At 41.7% G+C, this 19,740-nt stretch overlaps 1 protein-coding gene and 1 long non-coding RNA gene across 7 annotated transcripts in view; one reads left to right on the plus strand and one right to left on the minus strand.

Annotated features, from left to right (window-relative positions):
• LOC127646312 (interleukin-2 receptor subunit beta) overlaps positions 1-13,456 on the plus strand; it is a 38,685-nt gene extending 25,229 nt beyond the window's left edge. For 3 of the 5 annotated variants that reach the window (XM_052129855.1, XM_052129857.1, XM_052129856.1), the window contains 10 exons: positions 1,867-1,948; positions 2,894-3,017; positions 5,359-5,485; positions 6,024-6,102; positions 6,223-6,325; positions 7,076-7,209; positions 9,112-9,295; positions 10,938-11,055; positions 11,751-11,835; positions 11,958-13,456. In XM_052129855.1, the coding sequence (XP_051985815.1) occupies positions 2,936-3,017; positions 5,359-5,485; positions 6,024-6,102; positions 6,223-6,325; positions 7,076-7,209; positions 9,112-9,295; positions 10,938-11,055; positions 11,751-11,835; positions 11,958-12,590 (1,545 nt within the window). In that variant the 5' untranslated portion in view covers positions 1,867-1,948; positions 2,894-2,935 and the 3' untranslated portion in view covers positions 12,591-13,456. Of the gene's footprint in view, positions 1-1,416; positions 1,949-2,893; positions 3,018-5,358; positions 5,486-6,023; positions 6,103-6,222; positions 6,326-7,075; positions 7,210-9,111; positions 9,296-10,937; positions 11,056-11,750; positions 11,836-11,957 lie in introns of those variants that run through there. The other 2 variants (XR_007970911.1, XM_052129858.1) reach the window with 2 other exon arrangements.
• The window catches only part of LOC127646350 (uncharacterized), a 136,369-nt gene continuing 121,218 nt past the window's right edge, over positions 4,590-19,740 (minus strand). For both annotated transcript variants that reach the window (XR_007970916.1, XR_007970917.1), the window contains exons 2-3: positions 4,808-5,075; positions 4,590-4,606 (exon numbers count right to left, since the gene is read on the minus strand). This is a non-coding gene — a long non-coding RNA (uncharacterized LOC127646350). The remainder of the gene's footprint in view (positions 4,607-4,807; positions 5,076-19,740) is intronic.

Consider the following 19,740-nt stretch of genomic DNA (forward strand, 5'->3'; position numbering starts at 1 on the left):
GTTTGTGGCACTGATTGGCCCATTGGATTTACACTGGATTATACAGTTAACAGTGTGACCTATAAAACAGGTCATAATGAAATTAAACTATGACAGTGAGGGGAAAAATGCTGCATAAAGATAGTTTGATGAGCAGATCTGAAGGACTTTAACCATTTTTTTAATGAACAGCTAAATAAAATGAACGTACTTCAATATGAATCTATCTTGTTGTAATCGCTTGTCCGCCAATAATGGCACACCTGCCTATGTTTGCTGATACTTTCATAAGTCAAACTCAGTGATACAGCCATTTATCTGAAAACCATCAACTAATTTCAACATCAACTGACCATGTTGCTACTGATCCAAAGTTTTGTTTTTCTGAAAGAGTGAAATGAGAACAGCACACCTGAAACCGCCACAGTTGTTTTCTTACATTGACATGAGGGGAGGAATAACAGGTGCAGCACCTCCGATGTGTGGTCAGCTCTTGGTTTGTCTAAACTGATGAGAACTCAGTGTTGTCTTTAGGAAGCCTTAATCAGTATCATTCACTGTTCTAGTGATCCTGATGGGACAGAAACATTATCATTTGCCTGACACCTTTGGAGAGTAAGAAAGGATTTTGTGCTCTACACCTCAGATACTTCTGGTATAGATAGATGGATGATGGATGGATGATGGATGGATGAATGGATGGTTGCTAGAGTGTTTTGGGGGGGGTCTGGGTGGTTGATAGGGTGTTGCTAGAGTGTTTTGGGTGGTCTGGGTGGTTGATAGGGTGTTGCTAATTGGTTACTAGGGTGTTCTTGGTGGTTGCTTTGGCACTGCTAGGTTGTTCTGGGTGGTTACTAGGATGTTGCTATGGTGTTCTGGGTTTCTAGGGCTGTCCTTTGCAGTTGCTAAGGTTTTCTGGGTGGTTGCTAGGGAGCTCTGGGTTGTTTCTAGGGCTTTCCTAAATGGTATTAATTAATATTTTAATTATAGTCATCTCCTTAATAATTGTGATTACTTATGAAGGAATGTAAACACAAGGCCCAATGCTATTATACACATGAAATTATATAAAAAAAGAATACATTAAGAGGACATTCACACTCATATAAATCCTTTTATTTTATTTTGACACAATCAAACAAACCATAGATAGATAGATAGATAGATGGATGGATGGATGGATGGATGGATGGATAGGTAGATAGACAGACAGACAGACAGACATATGGACCGAGAGACAGATGGATAGACAGATAGATAGATAGATAGATGAGATAGATAGATAGATAGATAGATAGATAGATAGATAGATAGATAGATAGATAGATAGATAGATAGATGGATGGATGGATGGATGGATGGATGGATGGATGGATGGATGGATGGATGGATAGATAGATAGATAGATAGATAGATAGATAGATAGATAGATAGATAGATAGATAGATAGATAGATGGATAGAGCTGTGAAGAGGTTTCGTGGTATAACCACAAGCGCTTCTCTTGTGCTCGGAAATGTGAGGCCCCTTTTGAACCGCAAACTTACACAAAATGTAACATGTTTCCAGTTACAAGACTTTGAAAAACATATTTATTATTATGAATGTGAATAAGCATTTATGCTTTACTTTAGAGAGACCAGGAGGGAGAAAGAGGTAGATGGACTGAAAAAAGAGAGAAAAAGATAGCACATGGCTTCCCACTCGTTTCCTGCTCTTGAGTTTTAGCGTAAATGTCACCTCATCAGCCTTGCGGTTGGGTATCCATGATCTGTTTCACTATACATTACAGCCTGTGTGTGTGTGTGTGTGTGTGTGTGTGTGGGATGACAGATAGGGCAGTATCTACAGAGAATCGCTGTTCTTTTAACACTGAAGTGTGTTCTAGTGTTCACAGACTGGAACATGTGTGAACTGACTGACAGCGCTGGACTGAAATGAGACTGTGAAGTGGACCTCACACACAACAGGTATGTAACGCGCCACATGTCTGTTTGTACTGAACGTTTGGACACTTTTGACTCAATGTTTCTCATGATCTGAAGTGTAAATCTTCTCATTCGTTGATAACATTCAGGATGTCTTTGTATTTGAAACACATTCGTTCTGAAATATGAATATGGTTTTGCACTTTTCATTTTATGATTTAATTAAGTTCAAATGCAGATGACATTGTATAAGTTATTATTATGGGCTGTTTATCCAAACAGAAAAATCAAAGAAAATCAATAATTCTAATATTTCCACATCAACTTTTAAAACACGCATTGTAAAGACTTCCACATGTGATTTATACTGAAGTCATTATAATACTGAATCCTGAACTCTCTTTCGCACAACAGAAGATATCCATGACCGATGTAGCCAGAACGTTATTTTGAAATGTTTTATTTCATTATAATTGTATTATTATTATTATTATTTCATTTGAGAATCACCACGATGGACCACAGTTATTTTCCTCATAAACAATATTATTAATTAATGCATCAAGGCATTTAATATGTTACTTAGTGTGTGGTCACCTGATGATTGAAATAAGAATATTTTACTGTAAACATCAGTGAACACAAACAAATCACAAATCAATCTTTTAACTGATTCTGATTCAGAAACCGCTGAACTAACAGTGATGATGTATTTTGTAATTACAACTACAAGAGAATCAAACATGTCATAAATGTAACTCTCTCTCTCCCTCTCTCCCTCACCCTCTCTCTCCCTCTCTCTCTCTCTCCCTCTCTCGCCCTCTCCCTCTCGCTCTCCCTCTCTCTCTCTCTCCCTCTCTCTCTCGCTCTCCCTCTCTCTCTCGCTCTCCCTCTCTCTCTCTCTCCCTCTCTCTCTCTCTCTCTCCCTCCCTCACCCTCTCTCTCCCTCTCTCTCTCTCCCTCTCTCGCCCTCTCCCTCTCTCTCAGTTTGTGTTGTCAGGATATGATGTGTGCTGGAAGGAAAAGCTCATGATGCAGATTCTGAGTATGAATTCACTGAAGATGACGGTGGTGATGATGTCACTCTTTTATTCAGTTCTTTCAGATCAAAGTAAGAACTACACATCAGAGTACTTCTGTTGGGTTAAAAAAGTAACAGATTTGTCTCAGATGTTTCCGTTAAAATGTCTTATGAGACATAAAAATAGACAGAAATGAGTCAACTGTTGTGAATGTGGAGAGCACAGCTCAGATCATATATTGACCTTTCTTTGGTCTCTTGGCAAATCTGAGCACATTCTGAAACTCTAGAGAAGACATTTCTGAGATGTGAGGAGAGTTTTTCTCAGGAGAAACATCTTAGAAACATCTGAGAAACATCTTAGAGAGACTTAAAGCTGATGTGTTTCGTTTTTCCAATATTAAAATACAAAGTGTAACAATATCCTAGTTTAAATCCACTTTCCACACAGTTTTTTGATCGACAAAATGTGTAAAAAAAACGTTTGGGAAATTTTCCGTCTTCTGCCCGTTTCCATTCAAACGGCCTTTTATGGATAAAATCTGTCCTTAAGCCGTTTCAATACGGAAATGTGTGTTTATCGCTAATTGTGCATCTTCATTGAAATGAGTCAGTTTACTGTCTTTTTAATTTCACCAATAAAAGCAATCAGAGGAGGAGGAATAGCGATCAGAAGGGAGCAGTTGCTCTTCTGATGGGACTGTAATATCGGTCCTGATGTCGGTCCTGATGTTGCTCCTATTGCAGGTTGCCATCGGTTACGACCCGAAAGCGGATCATCATGACCCTGTTCAAGCTGGCCGCCAATAGAGGGGGAAACTTTCAGTCTCAGTATCAGGATCATCCATCGATGTGTGCACAGATATTAAAGAAAAATCACACTGAATCTTTTCTCCAGTATTGTGTATTTATTTGTAATTTTGTGCACAGAAATGATGTTTTTTTGTATTATGGGATAATCCAAAGACTGCCGTCTATTATTGTGAACGGTGTAGAAAAGAAACTTTAATAAATAAACGGATGTCTACAGTGGTTAAATGAATCACAAACAGTGGCCAATCATTTGCTCTCCTTGTACTTGTTGATGACCGGTGCATGATACGAGATATCTGTGTTGCACTCCTGTTAGTGTGATGATGCAGATGTGTGTGCAGATCGGATCTGTGCAGGTGTGCCGTTAAGATCAATCCATAACAGTGCAAGTAATGCTTCACGTACAAGGATGTATAACATCGTCATGATTAACACAGGCTAACGATTGGGTCAATTCTGTCACGTGACACTATATTTTTGCAATAATGGCAGTTTTCTTGACAAAAAGTGTTTCCAAACCAATTTTTCATGACATTTGAATGATCGGCATAGAGTTTGTGCGCTAGAGTTCAATGGCAAAATATTATGTCTTCACTTTTGAAATTTTAGCGATAATTTACGTTTCCATCAGCTATATCTGTAAACGTTTTGATGCGCTACACCAGGGGTGCCAATACGTCGATCACAAAGGCAATGCTGGTAGATTGCAGAAAATTTAAATGTACTTTCGTGAAATTTTAATAAAAATAAATATAATGTCTTTCCTTCTTTTAGTTTCCTTAGGCGCTTATGCGCAAACCTAGTTGTCATGGCAACTGAATAAACAAAACATCGCCTGGTCAATATTTAGGCGTGTATGCGCAAACCTAGTTGTCATGGCAACTGAATAAACAAAACATTGCCTGGTCAATATTTAGGCGCATATTCGCAAACCTAGTTGTCATGGCAACTGATTAAACAAAACATCGCCTGGTCAATATTTAGGTGCGCATGCGCAAACCTAGTTGTCATGGCAACTGAATAAACAAAACATCGCCTGGTCAATATTTAGGCGTGTATTCGGAAACCTAGTTGTCATGGCAACTGAATAAACAAAACATCGCCTGGTCAATATTTAGGTGCGCATGCGCAAACCTAGTTGTCATGGCAACTGAATAAACAAAACATCGCCTGGTCAATATTTAGGTGCGCATGCGCAAACCTAGTTGTCATGGCAACTGAATAAACAAAACATGGCCTGGTCAATATTTAGGCGCGCATGCGCAAACCTAGTTGTCATGGCAACTGAATAAACAAAACATGGCCTGGTCAATATTTAGGCGCGCATGCGCAAACCTAGTTGTCATGGCAACTGAATAAACAAAACATGGCCTGCGCTACACCTTTGTCGCAAAAATCCCTTGTATGGAAACGTACTTACTGTGGCTCTCAGAACATTTCTGTCTTTGTTTGAGCAGCCCGACGCAGTAACATTGACTCAACCGAGAGCTCGGAAAACCTGTTTGAAAACAGTGATCATTTTTGCAATAATGACACACTTCAGCTTTAAGGAAATGGTTCATAATTGAATGTCATCAGTTCTGATATTAAAAACATATTTTTTGTGATTTGTCTTTAGGTTTAGAGTGTTATAATGACTACTACAGCACCTTCACATGCGTTTGGAACACCTCAAAACTAACAACGAGTCCACCCATTAGACCGGACTCAAACTGCTCCCTGAACATCGTAGTTAATTCAACAAAGTAAGAAATCTCTTTCATTCATATTTGATGTAACATGATGTGATTAAACTATGACACACCTGCTTGTGTGCTGTTTATGCAGTATTATCTTGATAATTATTTATTTCAAGCAATTGTTTACAAACATGTATTAGATTTTTTCCTGTAGAACACAAAAGGAGAAATATTGCAGAATGTTCACACAGCTCGTTTCTATACAATGACATTGAATCTGACCATGTGTGTCAAGCTCCACGCATGACAAAAGCACCATAAATGTAGCACAAAAGTAGTCCATGTGTTGCTGTATGGAAAAGAGCAGCGTGAACATTCTGCTAAACATCTCCTTTTGGGTGCCACTGACAAAGCAACAGCATGTGGGTTTGGAACAACATTAGGATGAGTAAATAATGACTGAATATTCATTTTTGGCTTAACGATTCTTTTAAGTAATTCATAGAACATTAAGATATAAAACAGCAAAAACAGCTCAGATGAACCTCGTTTTCAGCTGATCACTGATACAGTCAATAATTAACTGAATTTAATTGAATTTCAGACCTTCAGTGGACAAAACTGCAAAATTGTCTCCTGACAGCGCAGAACCAAACATACGCCGCGCCACCATCCAGTTTCAGGTGACTCTTGACCTGCGTTTGAAGAATTTGATGTATTGTTGATCTTCCAGAACTCGATCATTTTATTGATAAAGTGAAATTGAACATATCTGATAATGGATGATTCTTCTCTCTTTTTAGCATAAAACTATATATTCAATATTGTGGATATATCAAAACGTCACATGCGATAACTTTGTGAATCCTGTGGCTGTAATACCCAAACACCAAGCATCCAAAAGTGGTGAGTCACAGTCACATCATATTGATTCACACAAGCACGTCATGCATATATTAGAACGTGAAGCTCCATTAATCATAATTACAATGATGTGTGTGTGTGTGTGTGTGTGTGTGTGTGTGTGTGTGCGTGTGTGTGTATGTGTGTTCTGTGTGTGTGTGTGTGTCTGTGTGTGTGTGTGTGTGTGTGTGCATGTGTGTGTGTGTGTGTGTGTGTCTGTGTGTGTGTGTGTGTGTGTGTGTGTGTGTGTGTGTGTGTGTGTGTCTGTGTGTGTGTGTGTGTTCTGTGTGTGTGTGTGTCTGTGTGTGTGTGTTCTGTCTGTGTGTGTGTGTGTGTGTGTGTGTGTTCTGTGTGTGTCTATGTGTCTGTGTGTGTGTGTGTGTTCTGTCTGTGTGTGTGTGTGTGTGTGTGCGTGTGTGTGTGTGTGTGCGCGTGTGTGTATGTGTGTTCTGTCTGTGTGTGTGTGTGTGTGTGTGTGTGTGTGTGTGTGTGTGTGTTCTGTCTGTGTGTGTGTGTGTGTGTGTGCTGTGTGTGTGTGTGTGTGTCTGTGTGTGTGTGTGTGTCTGTGTGTGTGTGTGTGTTCTGTGTGTGTGTGTGTGTGTGTGTGTGTGTGTGTGCGTGTGTGTATGTGTGTTCTGTCTGTGTGTGTGTGTGTGTGTCTGTGTGTGTGTGTTCTGTGTGTGTGTGTGTGTGTGTGTGTGTGTGTGTGTGTGTGTGTGTGTGTGTGTTCTGTCTGTGTGTGTGTGTGTTTAGTAGTAAAAGTGTCTCCTCCTCAGAATGTGCAAGTTGACAGGCTCAATGTTTCTTGGAGTTTCGGATCTTCAAATACAAAATCCAACACATATACGTTTGAACTTCAGGTCAAATCTGCTGCTCAGAACTGGATGGTGAGTAAATTGATGCTGCATTTGTGATATTCTGAATTTAATTTTAATGTGTGTAATTTGATGGATGTGTCCAAATACACCACCGGTCATAAGTTTAGACACTCCAACTTATTAGGGGCCGTTGGAGTCTATGGTCCACAGAACCCTACGTAGGAAAATGGTGAAATTTGACACACTGATTGATGGTGATCTGAAATGTCATCTGGCCCAATTTGGGGTCTCCAAGTCTATAGCGCCCCCATCAGCTCATATTTGAACTTTTCTTTTGCTTTTAACTTATAAACCAGGGTGCCCAATACGTCGATCGCAAAGGCAATGCTGGTAGATCGCACAAAATGTAAATGTACTTTCGTTAAATTTTAATACAAATAAATATAATGTCTTTCCTTCTTTTAGTTTCTGTCTGACTTGCACTTGACCAGTAAATATTGACCAGGCCATGTTTTGTTTATTCAGTTGCCATGACAACTAGGTTTGCGCATACGCCTTCCAAGGACTTCTGAGAACAGCGCGCAAAATTCAAAATTTCTATTGTAATCTATTGTGCTGTAGGTGTTTTGGGTTTAGTGTTAAAACTGAATGATATCAACATTGAACATTATTATATATTTGTTTATTAATTACAAGATGAATTCCATGTAGGGATACATGCAGTAGTCCCAACAAGCATTTTCTTATTTTAAATGAAACTGTGTTTTTTTAGTTGGTAGATCTTATTGAGTTGCTCATTTAAAAGTACATCATCACACACAAAAGTGTGGGCACCCCTGTTCTAAACCGTTTGACCCAGAAGAGTAATTCTGTTCTCTAGAAGACTCATTTTCCTTCTGGTTTCACTCCTCGATTTAATGGATTCAGGTATTTTACATTTACAATATTGATAAATATATCATTACATAGTTTGTTTTTTATTTCATTTTTTTGCCTCTTCTCCTACAAACCTTTTAAAGTTGTCAGCAAATTAGTTTCAGAGCTATCGAGGGATTTTTGATCATTTTTTTTTTTGAGTTCTCGAAAAACAGGAATACAGAATATTCTGGAATTTCAGCTCTATCTTTGAAGCTTTGTCCTGTGAAAACCAAACTTAGCATGCGTCATTACAATCTTTATCTGAGTTTGGAAACAGCACCCTCTATTGGTAAAGAAATCCCCAAAAATTACATTTAGGCTTATAAATTTTAAATAATGTTTCCTACAATTACAGTTGAACTCTCTTTAGTTTCCCTCCAGCCGTTATTCCTGTCTGCGGTTTTCAATTTCAACGCAACATTTATCTTTTCAATGCTTTGTGCATTAAAACAAAACTTGGGAAGCATCATCAACAACATGTCCTGAGGATACCTGAACAGTCTTGAGACAGCGTCAGATAGTGGTAAAAACTCTTTAGTCCATTTAAACAAAACTTTAATATATCATTGCTTTTCCTAATTCTTAAGTCTAAGCATACATTTTCAAATCCAAAACCTGCACGAACATCTGCAGTGTCTCGGCAATGATTCTGTGTGTTGACACAGCTTGGTATGTCTCTTGATTACCTATTGAGCTTGTGGTAGTGTGGCACAGTGGCATATTACAAGGGTACAGGTTCGAACCCTGCTTGGGGCAACTCATAAACCATTGAGGTAGTTTGTGTAATTCTCTCAAGCAACTTCATGAGGTGTTTGATCCTGAGATGCTTTTTAAACAGTTTGAAGGCGTTCACATGCATGCTGGTTTTTAAAGGTCAGGAGAAACCAAAATGTTGTCAAGCGTGTCCAAACTTGTGACTGGTCACTCATGTGAGGTTTAGTCATGTAATTGTTTAACTGTCACCATAGGGCACTGGAACACACTAGTGACCCACGATTAGCAGAGACATGTAACAAAGCTATGGCCACTTCTCTTCTCTCATTATCTGAGCAGGATAAAGATATTACTGCAGAAATGAAAGATACACATTTGGAGCTGCCAGAAGAGCGTTTGACCTTCCATGAGCAGTATGTGGTCAGAGTGAGAGTCAAACTTTTACTGACCAATGCCATCTGGAGTGAGTGGAGCAGAGAATACAGCTGGACTTCTGAAGTGGGCAAGAGACGCACCACACATGGTGAGGAACATTAACACTCACCTGTCTCACTCACCTGTCTCACTTCACTTCATATGGACTGCTCTGTAAACATGCAAAATGATTGACAGGCCGAAAGCACCTCAGAGTCTTCTGATTGGATGTACAAAGAATTGGACTGCAGCCTCATTTTTGTGTACTGTTTACAGAGTCTAGTGCTATCACAGAAACTGGTCACTAATTCGGTAATCAGTAGCATAGCCAGAAACATTTGGTTGGGTTGAACAAGAGAAATTAAGATATTTTTTTTTAGTTCATACGTTTAATAATTTCCAGGGTTGTATCTAGGGTTATAGAAGGCTACATTTAAGGACATTGTCTCCAGCAACGGTATTCATGTTTGAGATCATTTAGACACATTATATTTTTAATTTTCACATATGTAAAATATTGAGTATCAGGAGACCTTGTGCCTGAGAACAGATATCGATTAGCCTATTATATGGGGATCTTTTGGATACCCCCACAACAGTTGGACCATTTGCCATGTAAAATCCCAGGCCGATTTCTCTTCCCAGTCCAGCCCTGCATACAAGTACAGGTGATGTCTGTATCTAAAAAGGTGGTTAGGGGCCGTTGGAGTCTATGGTCCACAGAACCCTAGACTCCAAAAATGATTTTTCACCATTCTCCAACCCTTCGTAGGAAAATGGTGAAATTTGGCACACTGATTGGCAGTGATCTGAAAAGTAATCTGGCAAAATTTGGGGTCTCCAAGTCAAACTATAGCACCACCATCAGCTCAAATTTGAACTTTTCTTTTGCTTAAAACGTTTAACCATTTGACCTAGAAGAGTAATTCTGTGTTTTCCTTCTTCACTCCGCTGAGTTAATTGATCAGTATTTTCAGTTTACCTATGTGCAATATTGAAAAAATATGTCATTAGCAGTTTTGATTTTGTTTGCTTCTCCTCCTACAAATCTTGTCCAATTGTCACCAAATTTGTCTCAGATGATCTTCAGACCAAACCACACAAAGCTAATCAATGGATTTTTCATTTACTCAGGCGTTACTGAATAACGCTGTAACAAAGTTGGCAAAGTCGTTGAGAAACAGGAAGTCAGACTGTATTTTCCTGTTTTCCGCTCTTTTATCTGTGCGGTTGGATTTCCTTTTTACATCTGTTGAACCCCCAAGACCCGGTTATAATTACTGGTCTGCTTGTCAGTCAAACTCTGGCAGCATCAAATCTGTATTAATGCATCATATCTAATAATCATTCACTTGGAAGCAACTGAGAAATCCACTTTTACCGCATTTTCCTTGTATCTGTCCATGTTGTCATCACTGCTGTGAAAGGGAGAACAAGAACTGGGTTGTCCTGTGATGGTGTCACTCACAAAAACAGTTTGGTTAGGAAGTAAAGCACCACAAAGCCCAAAAAAGCACGACCATATTCTGGAAATAAGCCCTAAAAACCTGCAATTGCTTGTATTTATAAGCAGCGACTGCTTATATATTTACAAAAAAGAAAAAGAAAAACAAGCCAAAAGTCACTTGGCAACACTGGCCCCGCCCCCCACAGCTACACCAGTGTCAGGGATATTTGTCAGGTAATCGAGACATTTTCTGTGTGCTATTTCATAACAATATCACTTATTATAAGTCATCTGTCTGTTTCAGGTCCTGGACTGGAGTTGCTGGACTGGTCTTCATTTGTAATAGGAATAACTCTTACCGGAATCACTCTTGCCATCATCTCGATCTTTGCCATTCGCTTCAAATGCAACAAAATCATATGGTGAGTATGAAGCCATTAGATAAACAAATACACACCCCTAAAAGTCCAGCATGCCATTGTAACTTACAAAATGACATTAGTAATGGTTCGTTCAAAAAACATTTTTCAATTTTTTACCTTTACAGTTAGTAATTCTAAAGATGGTTTTATTAAAAGCAATTTACAGTTGAGGACAAACAATGTCATTTAAAAGTCATCAATATGTGCCAAGTTCAGATCACTAGATACTTGGTGAAAATATACAATAAACCTTCATCACATTAAAGGTGCTGTGAGCGATTTATCTGTTCTACTTCTAAGAGACTGAGACGTTGGATTAGCCACGCCCCCTCTTTTTAAAACCCCGCCCTCCAAAGATACCAAATGAGCTTTATTGAGACCAGCACAAGCAGAAACGATTGCTAAAAACAACATGTTATGAACAACATGGCATAAAAATGGCATAAAGCCTCAATAATTCACTGCAACTACACAACTATGAGAACACACAAAATGATTGACAGGTCCAAATTGTCAGGGACCACAGCCATTTTTGTTTACAGACTCTAGAGCTGTCACAGAGACGGTGAGATATCTCAAGAGTAATATTTCAGTAATATCTATCAGGGAGTAGAACAAATAGCTTTCATCACACATTAAATACCCCAAGAATGTGTATGAATAAAACACAGAATTGTGGGATGTTTCCTTTTCAGGTTCGAGAAAATCCAGACTGCATATATACCCGATCCCTCTAAATACTTCGATGATCTGAACTCCCACCATAAAGGAAATCTGAAGGTGAGTCCTGTGTGGTTTATCTATGTTGATAATTGGACTTATAACGTGAAATCAATAAGACAGTATTTTTGCTTCTGTTCTTCGTCTGTTTTGTCATGACGGTGGTATATTCTCTCTCTCAGTCTTGGCTCGGTTCAGTTTTCACTCTTGAGGTGGACTCGGAGTGCGTCAGTCCGGTCGAGGTCATCAAACCACAGGATTGCAACGATTCCCGACACACCAAACGAATCGTCAGCGGATTGCAGGACAAGTGGGAATCCTCTGCCAAATCCTCCGACTTCTCAAACTCCACCTACTTCCTGTCTCAAAGCTCTTCTGGGCCCCAGGACACCCTGGAACCCTGTCCTGCGCACTGCTCTTACGGGCCTGTGACGGGTGTGCAGCACTCCACTGTGGCCAGCGCTGAAGAGAAAGATGGAGGGATTGAGATGGAATCTGCTCTGAAGAGACTTGAGCAGCTCCGTCACGACACACAGAGTCCCGATTCAGGCTTCGCCGCTGGAGCTGAAGACAGCCTGGAAGAAACGGATCTTCCGAGTCCTCTCAGTTTAAATCCGCTCCGTCACCTGCCGCTGGACCTCCCTGCTCCTCATCCCAACAGGCTCCTGCTCTCGGGCTGGGAGCGAACTCCTCTTATGCTGGGATCCAACTGTCTGATTCCTGCCATTGAACTCGATCTGGATCTGCACAGTTCGTGTGGGCTTATAGAGCCCTGTAGTGGCGATTACATGCCTGTGAAAATTGTGCAAAATTAATTTATTCTGAAGACATCACGAGCAGCATCCATGCAGCAGCAGTGTGTTAAATCCTCTTCTATTCACACACAGTTCAGTTATGAACAATGAACAAATTAGACGTAGCGTACCGTTCTTATTGTACGTGGTAAGTTTAAAATGATCATAATATATTATTTCTATTTATTGGATGTTTACAACGTTTGTCAGATACAGAAGTTTACTTTTTTATTCAAACAGGTATTTTGAAGGATGTCTGCTAATTTGAGGAATCTAAAATAAGTCAGTAGTTCTCAGTGACTAAGAAATTGAAACCCATTTGAGAGGACGTTTGCGCCGTCAGACTTTGCCTCGTGGATTGTATGTCACCAGCACGTGTAACAGAGCAATTGTATTGGACTTGTTCTTGGAGTCTGCGGTCCAGTCGGCATTGAAAAACGATGCCTTTGCAGGGCACTTCGAAGGGACAACAATCATGTTTCCATGCTGTGGTCATTCCAAACAGAACTTCCTGTAAGAATAATTTAAAATGTGAATTCTGAATGAATGTCATTTTAAAGCGCTACACCTTTGAGTCCTCCGAAGCTCTCACAGTGTATGGTAACGACTTCGAAGGGACCAAGGTCACCAGGATGATCCTTCTGAATATAATCTGTTAATATTCCCGTTTATATCACCGACAGTTGCTCGGCTGGTGCACACAACCCTGGAGAGAAAAAGACTGGCTGTGACTTTGAATGTTGTAAAATAAAGCTTTATTTAAATTGAACATTTGTTTTACATTTCTCTGACACATATAAATTAAAAGTCCAGTAACTTAATTTGTAGGAGGCCTTCCTCGGTCTGTCCCGAGATTCTACTATTTTTTGCAAAAAATAAACATTAAGATTGAAAACATGGAAGTGGAATTCTCTATTCATTTACACATTTTTAGGTTTAAGTTAGCATAATGTATTATTAAAAGGAACACTGGAAGCCAAAAGTTTGGAATAATGTACATATTTTGCTGTTTCGGAAGGGAATTGGTACTTTAATTCACCAAAGTGGCATTCTCGGGGAACAGAAGGGGTCTCCCCCGCACCTGGCAGTGATTCTCCCGCTCCAGACAGTCGGCCGAGAGCCCCTCCCGACTCACGGTCGGCCGTGCACTCTTGACCCCGCCACATTTAGCGGCTGGTAGGGGTCTCCCCCCGCCCCTGGCAGTGGCCTTGACTGCTCCAGGCGGTCGGCTAGGAGCCCCTTCTCCCCTCGCGGTTGGCGGCCGTTCCTCCGAATCCAGGCGGCCGGGCTCCTCCGTCCCCCGCAGATGGCCACAGCTGCTCCGTTGGGGTGGATGGTAGCGGCGAGAAATCCACTACGAGGTATCCCTCCTCCTTCCCGGGTCTTTGTCACCAGTGTAAAGGGATTAATGGAAAGGAGGAGGCGAGAACCGGCTTGACAATACAAATAATATTTTAATATAAAACTTAAACCAAATGACACAAACACAAAAGGTGTCAGGCAGCTGCCCGTAAACACTCTCTCTCTGTCGCACCACCATCCGCAGTCGGCCTTTATCCCTCTCTGAGACTTGATTAGCCTGATAAGGAACCGGGTGTGTAAAATCACGACCCAGCCCTCCGCCCTGTCACACCATTATATTAAACACAGCTGAAAGATATTTGGTTCATTAACTGAAGCTGAACATTGTCTTTGTGTTTGTGTTTGAGTTGCCACAGTACGCAATAGACTGGCATGTCTTAAGCTCAATATTAGATCAAAAATGGCAAAAAAAAGAAACCGCTTTCTCCAGAAGCTCGTCAGTCAATCATTGTTTTGAGGAATGAAGGCGATACAATGCTTGAAATTGCCAAAAAACTGCAGATTTCATCCAAAGGTGTAACTACAGTCTTCAAAGACAAGATCAACTGTCTCTAACAAGGACAGAAAGAGATGTGGAAGATGTGCAACTAAACAAGAGGATAAGAACATCAGAGTCTCTAGTTTGAGACACCTCACATGTCCTCCGCTGACGGCTTCATTGAATTCTACCCGCTCAACACCAGTTTCATGTGCAACAGTAAAGAGAAGACTCAAGAAGAAAAAGACACTTTTGAAACAGAAAAACAAAAAGAAAAGGTTCGAGTGGGCAAAGAATCACAGACATTGGACAACAGATAATTGGAAAAGAGTGTTACGGATCTGAACCCCATTGAGCTTTTGTGGGATCAAGTGCTACAGGAAGTGTGGGGTGAAAGGTCAAGTGCTAAAGGAAGTGTGGGGTGAAAGGTCAAGTGCTATAGGAAGTGTGGGATGAAAGGTCAAGTGCTACAGGACATGTGGGATGAAAGGTCAAGTGCTAAAGGAAGTGTGGGGTGAAAGGTGAAGTGCTACAGGACATTTGGGGTGAAAGGTCAAGTGCTAAAGGAAGTGTGGGGTGAGAGGTCAAGTGCTATAGGAAGTGTGGGATGAAAGGTCAAGTGCTACAGGATGTGTGGGATGAAAGGTCAAGTGCTACAGGAAGTGTGGGGTGAAAGGTCAAGTGCTAAAGGAAGTGTGGGGTGAAAGGTCAAGTGCTACAGGAAGTGTGGGGTGAAAGGTCAAGTGCTAAAGGAAGTGTGGGGTGAAAGGTCAAGTGCTACAGGAAGTGTGGGGTGAAAGGTCAAGTGCTAAAGGAAGTGTGGGGTGAAAGGTCAAGTGCTACAGGAAGCGTGGGGTGAAAGGTCAAGTGCTACAGGACGTGTGGGATGAAAGGTCAAGTGCTACAGGACGTGTGGAATGAAAGGTCAAGTGCTACAGGACGTGTGGAGTGAAAGGTCAAGTGCTACAGGACGTGTGGAATGAAAGGTCAAGTGCTACAGGAAGTGTGGGGTGAAAGGTCAAGTGCTAAAGGAAGTGTGGGGTGAAAGGTCAAGTGCTACAGGAAGTGTGGGGTGAAAGGTCAAGTGCTACAGGAAGTGTGGGGTGAAAGGTCAAGTGCTACAGGAAGTGTGGTGTGAAAGGTCAAGTGCTAAAGGAAGTGTGGGGTGAAAGGTCAAGTGCTACAGGAAGCGTGGGGTGAAAGGTCAAGTGCTAAAAGAAGTGTGGGGTGAAAGGTCAAGTGCTACAGGAAGCGTGGGGTGAAAGGTCAAGTGCTAAAGGAAGTGTGGGGTGAAAGGTCAAGTGCTACAGGACGCGTGGGATGAAAGGTCAAGTGCTAAAGGAAGTGTGGGGTGAAAGGTCAAGCGCTAAAGGAAGTGTGGGGTGAAAGGTCAAGTGCTGCAGGAAGTGTGGGGTGAAAGGTCAAGTGCTAAAAGAAGTGTTGGGTGAAAGGTCAAGTGCTGCAGGAAGTGTGGGGTGAAAGGTCAAGTGCTATAGGAAGTGTGGGATGAAAGGTCAAGTGCTACAGGACGTGTGGGATGAAAGGTCAAGTGCTACAGGATGTGTGGAATGAAAGGTCAAGTGCTACAGGAAGTGTGGGGTGAAAGGTCAAGTGCTAAAGGAAGTGTGGGGTGAAAGGTCAAGTGCTACAGGAAGTGTGGGGTGAAAGGTCAAGTGCTACAGGAAGCGTGGGGTGAAAGGTCAAGTGCTACAGGAAGTGTGGGGTGAAAGGTCAAGTGCTACAGGAAGTGTGGGATGAAAGGTCAAGTGCTATAGGAAGTGTGGGATGAAAGGTCAAGTGCTACAGGACGTGTGGGATGAAAGGTCAAGTGCTACAGGAAGTGTGGGGTGAAAGGTCAAGTGCTAAAGGAAGTGTGGGGTGAAAGGTCAAGTGCTACAGGAAGTGTGGGGTGAAAGGTCAAGTGGTAAAGGAAGTGTGGGGTGAAAGGTCAAGTGGTAAAGGAAGTGTGGGGTGAAAGGTCAAGTGCTACAGGAAGTGCGGGGTGAAAGGTCAAGTGCTACAGGAAGTGTGGGATGAAAGGGGGGGACTGTCTTAAAATGTCAATCCTGTCACCATGATTACCAATAGTAAACAAATGATAATTAAAGGTGAGGTCAGTCATTTTTTAAAGTGTATCATAGTGGTTTACACTGACACCTAGTGGCCTGGTTGCTGCGTAATTAATTATTTTCAGTTATTAATTCCATTATTGAAACACACTATACATAGTAAGCCAGGATTAATTTAGTCAATGAAGAAGTGTCCAATAACAGGACGGTTACTGAGATTATGGAATAGTATTTTGGTTGGTCATGTGATTGTAACGTGTGGGCCCTCTCCATGTAGAATAAAACAGCTTTTATAAGGATAGGGGAGAGCGAGGTATATGGTCACACTTTTCACACTGTCTAACATTTACTGCACCATACATCACAATGGTATAAATGTCATACCAAATGAAAGAAGGAAGTCTTGGGCACATATGTTGTAGTCATAACATCTTCATATCTTATCTCATTATAGAGTTGTATACTGTAGAATAGAGAGTGTGCACTTGAGACAATTTGCCCCATCGGTGGGTAAGTTGTCACACTAGATTATCTAAAAATATGAACACAACGACTTAATTGTGAATATTTATTTTTTATTTATTTTTTATTTATGATTTTATTTTATTTCAAACCAGAACTGGAAATATAAACTTTTGTGCCTGGAGAATCTGGAAAAACAATTATTTAATCCAAACAATGCACATTTCAATCAAAACACATTAAGTGGCAAGACCACTTAACTTTGAGCTTTAAACTCAAACGTTGTCTGGCTTGCACATAGATCCATGATAACTGAATGGAATGCTGCAGATAACTCGCTTAACTTAACGACCTCTGAACAAAACAGATGCCCTGTATCTGACTAATCAGACTCATCTCCAGAGTCGCAATTCTGGCACACATAAATTGCCTGGCCGGAGGTGCAAGCATCATGGGCCCAATTGTTGCATTTGACACATTTTACCCAGGTCTCCTTTGGACGACTGTTTGAAAATGGCTCTACACAGACGAGGCAGAACCACTCTTCATCATCTGATGATGACTCTAGCTGCCTTGTTCTTTGTAGGTCCAGATTTTGACTCCCCCTCTTGCTTCCCTTTCTTTTGGAACAGCTTTTTGCGAGATTGAGCCTTATTCTTTTCTATTTCTAGTTGCAGCTTCACTGGCGTGTCAGTAAGAATTGCTGGTTTGTGTCGTTTTCTTCCTTTGCTGGCTGGTTTTCGGGGGCCAGCTTTTGGATATGGCCGGATGTCCTCTGGAGTAGGTAGCCCGCTGTCAGCAATAGCACTGCTGGGTAAGGGTGAGCTGGTGATAGCAGAAGCATAACTGGGCTTGCTAGGCAGAGCGGAGTTGGTGCTGGAGCCCGGCAGAGCAGAGTTGGTGCTGGGGCCTGGCAGAGCAGAGTTGGTGCTGGGGCCTGGCAGAGCAGAGTTGGTGCTGGGGCCTGGCAGGGCAGGGTTGGTGCTGGAGCCTGGCAGGGCAGGGTTGGTGCTGGGGCCTGGCAGGGCAGAGTTGGTGCTGGGGCCTGGCAGGGCAGAGTTGGTGCTGGGGCCTGGCAGGGCAGAGTTGGTGCTGGAGCCTGCCAGGGCAGGGTTGGTGCTGGGGCCTGGCAAACCAGAGTTGGTGCTGGGGCCTGGCAGAGCAGAGTTGGTGCTGGGGCCTGGCAGGGCAGAGTTGGTGCTGGGGCCTGGCAGGGCAGGGTCCTGAATGGGGCGATCTGTGACGTAGGATGGTGCAAACTCGGTTTCCAGAAATACATCTCTGTTGTAAGGTTGAACACCAGCCACCCTAAAGCCAGCCTGTATGTTCAAGGGGGTTGCAGCCAAGGGATAGGCAATTGCCACAATCCCAGGAATGTCATAAATTGACATTGTCTTCCCGGGGTTGTTCCTCATCCAGGCATCACATGCGATGTTGATGTGCCTCTTTAGTGGTCCGTAGACAGACCTGTCTAATGGTTGGAGCCGATGTGAGCAGTGGTGTGGGAATGACAACATTATTATGGCATTTTCTTTGGCATAATTGAGTCCATCAATGGACAGATGAGACTCGTGGTTGTAAACAGGTGGAGTAAACAGGGCTTCTCCTTTTGAGCACTTTGTATGTTCACTGAAATGTTTCAGGAAGTCAACAAAGTGCGTGTCTTTCATCCATCCAGAGGAATTTGCCCCTCCTTTGCTGCCAGGTGGCCCGTTGATCAGGAAATGATTGCGGAAGTTGACACGGGGGAAAATAAAGTATGGAGGTATACTATTCCCTGTGGCTGAGATGGCACATGCCAGTGTGACAAGGGTTCCCCTTTCAGCAGAGGTCAGTGACCCTACTTGTTTGAATCCACGTCTGGCCACCACTTTCTCTGGTTTATGTACAGTGGTGACGCCAGTTTCATCAACATTCCAGATGTCTCCTGGTCCAAACTCATATTTGGTTAAAACATTCTCTAAGTTGTCAAAGAAGGCATTAACATTCTCTCTGTTGAAGCTACTTGCCCTGGCAAGGCTAGTAGCCTCTGGCTTTCTCAGTGACAGCGTTGTATGCCGCTTTAAGAAGCCTGTAAACCACTCTTTGCTGGCCTTTTCTTTTTCTGCCCACAAAGGCGCAAACTTCAGCTGGTGTGCCACAGCAAACTGGTAGGCAAGCTTTCTGACCTCACTTGGCGACAGACCAAAATAAATGTCAGCTGACCTAATAATATATTCAGCAAGCTGCTTTTCCAAATCAGGTGAAAACATCTTCCGTGGCTTTGTATAACCAACCATTGTTGTTGGCATGGCTGTCTGACTTTCGATTTCTTCTCTGGTAATCTTTTGACAATACAGAGTCAGGGTACGGTAATTTATGTCAAAATCCTTCGCTGTACTTCTGATTGATTTGTTCTGCAACTTTACCTGCCATGCTCTGTCTTTCGTTGGTAATTTCGAACCATCTTCCTTCCTTCCTTTCTTCCTTAATTCCTGCCTTTCCTTACTTCCTTCCTTCAAAAACCGTATTGCAATTACAAATAAAAATTTTTGAGCATGTTCTATATGTTTATTTGTACTGGGGCAAGTTGTCACACGTGACGACTTGCCCCAAAGTCAGTGAGACAACTTGCCCCAAACTGACATGTGTGTTAATGTTGGCTAAATCTCAAGGTTAGCTCAACATACCACTTTAGCTAAAGTATCAAAAGACTCGTTACTGTCTCTATTTTTTGCAAAATAATTATTTTTAGCATTCCTACCTAACAATGTTGTATTGCATAAAATGTAAAGTGCACATTTTTTCCTTTTTAAGCAGA

Source organism: Xyrauchen texanus, chromosome 7 (assembly GCF_025860055.1).
Source record: "Xyrauchen texanus isolate HMW12.3.18 chromosome 7, RBS_HiC_50CHRs, whole genome shotgun sequence".
NCBI classification, from domain to species: domain Eukaryota; kingdom Metazoa; phylum Chordata; class Actinopteri; order Cypriniformes; family Catostomidae; genus Xyrauchen; species Xyrauchen texanus.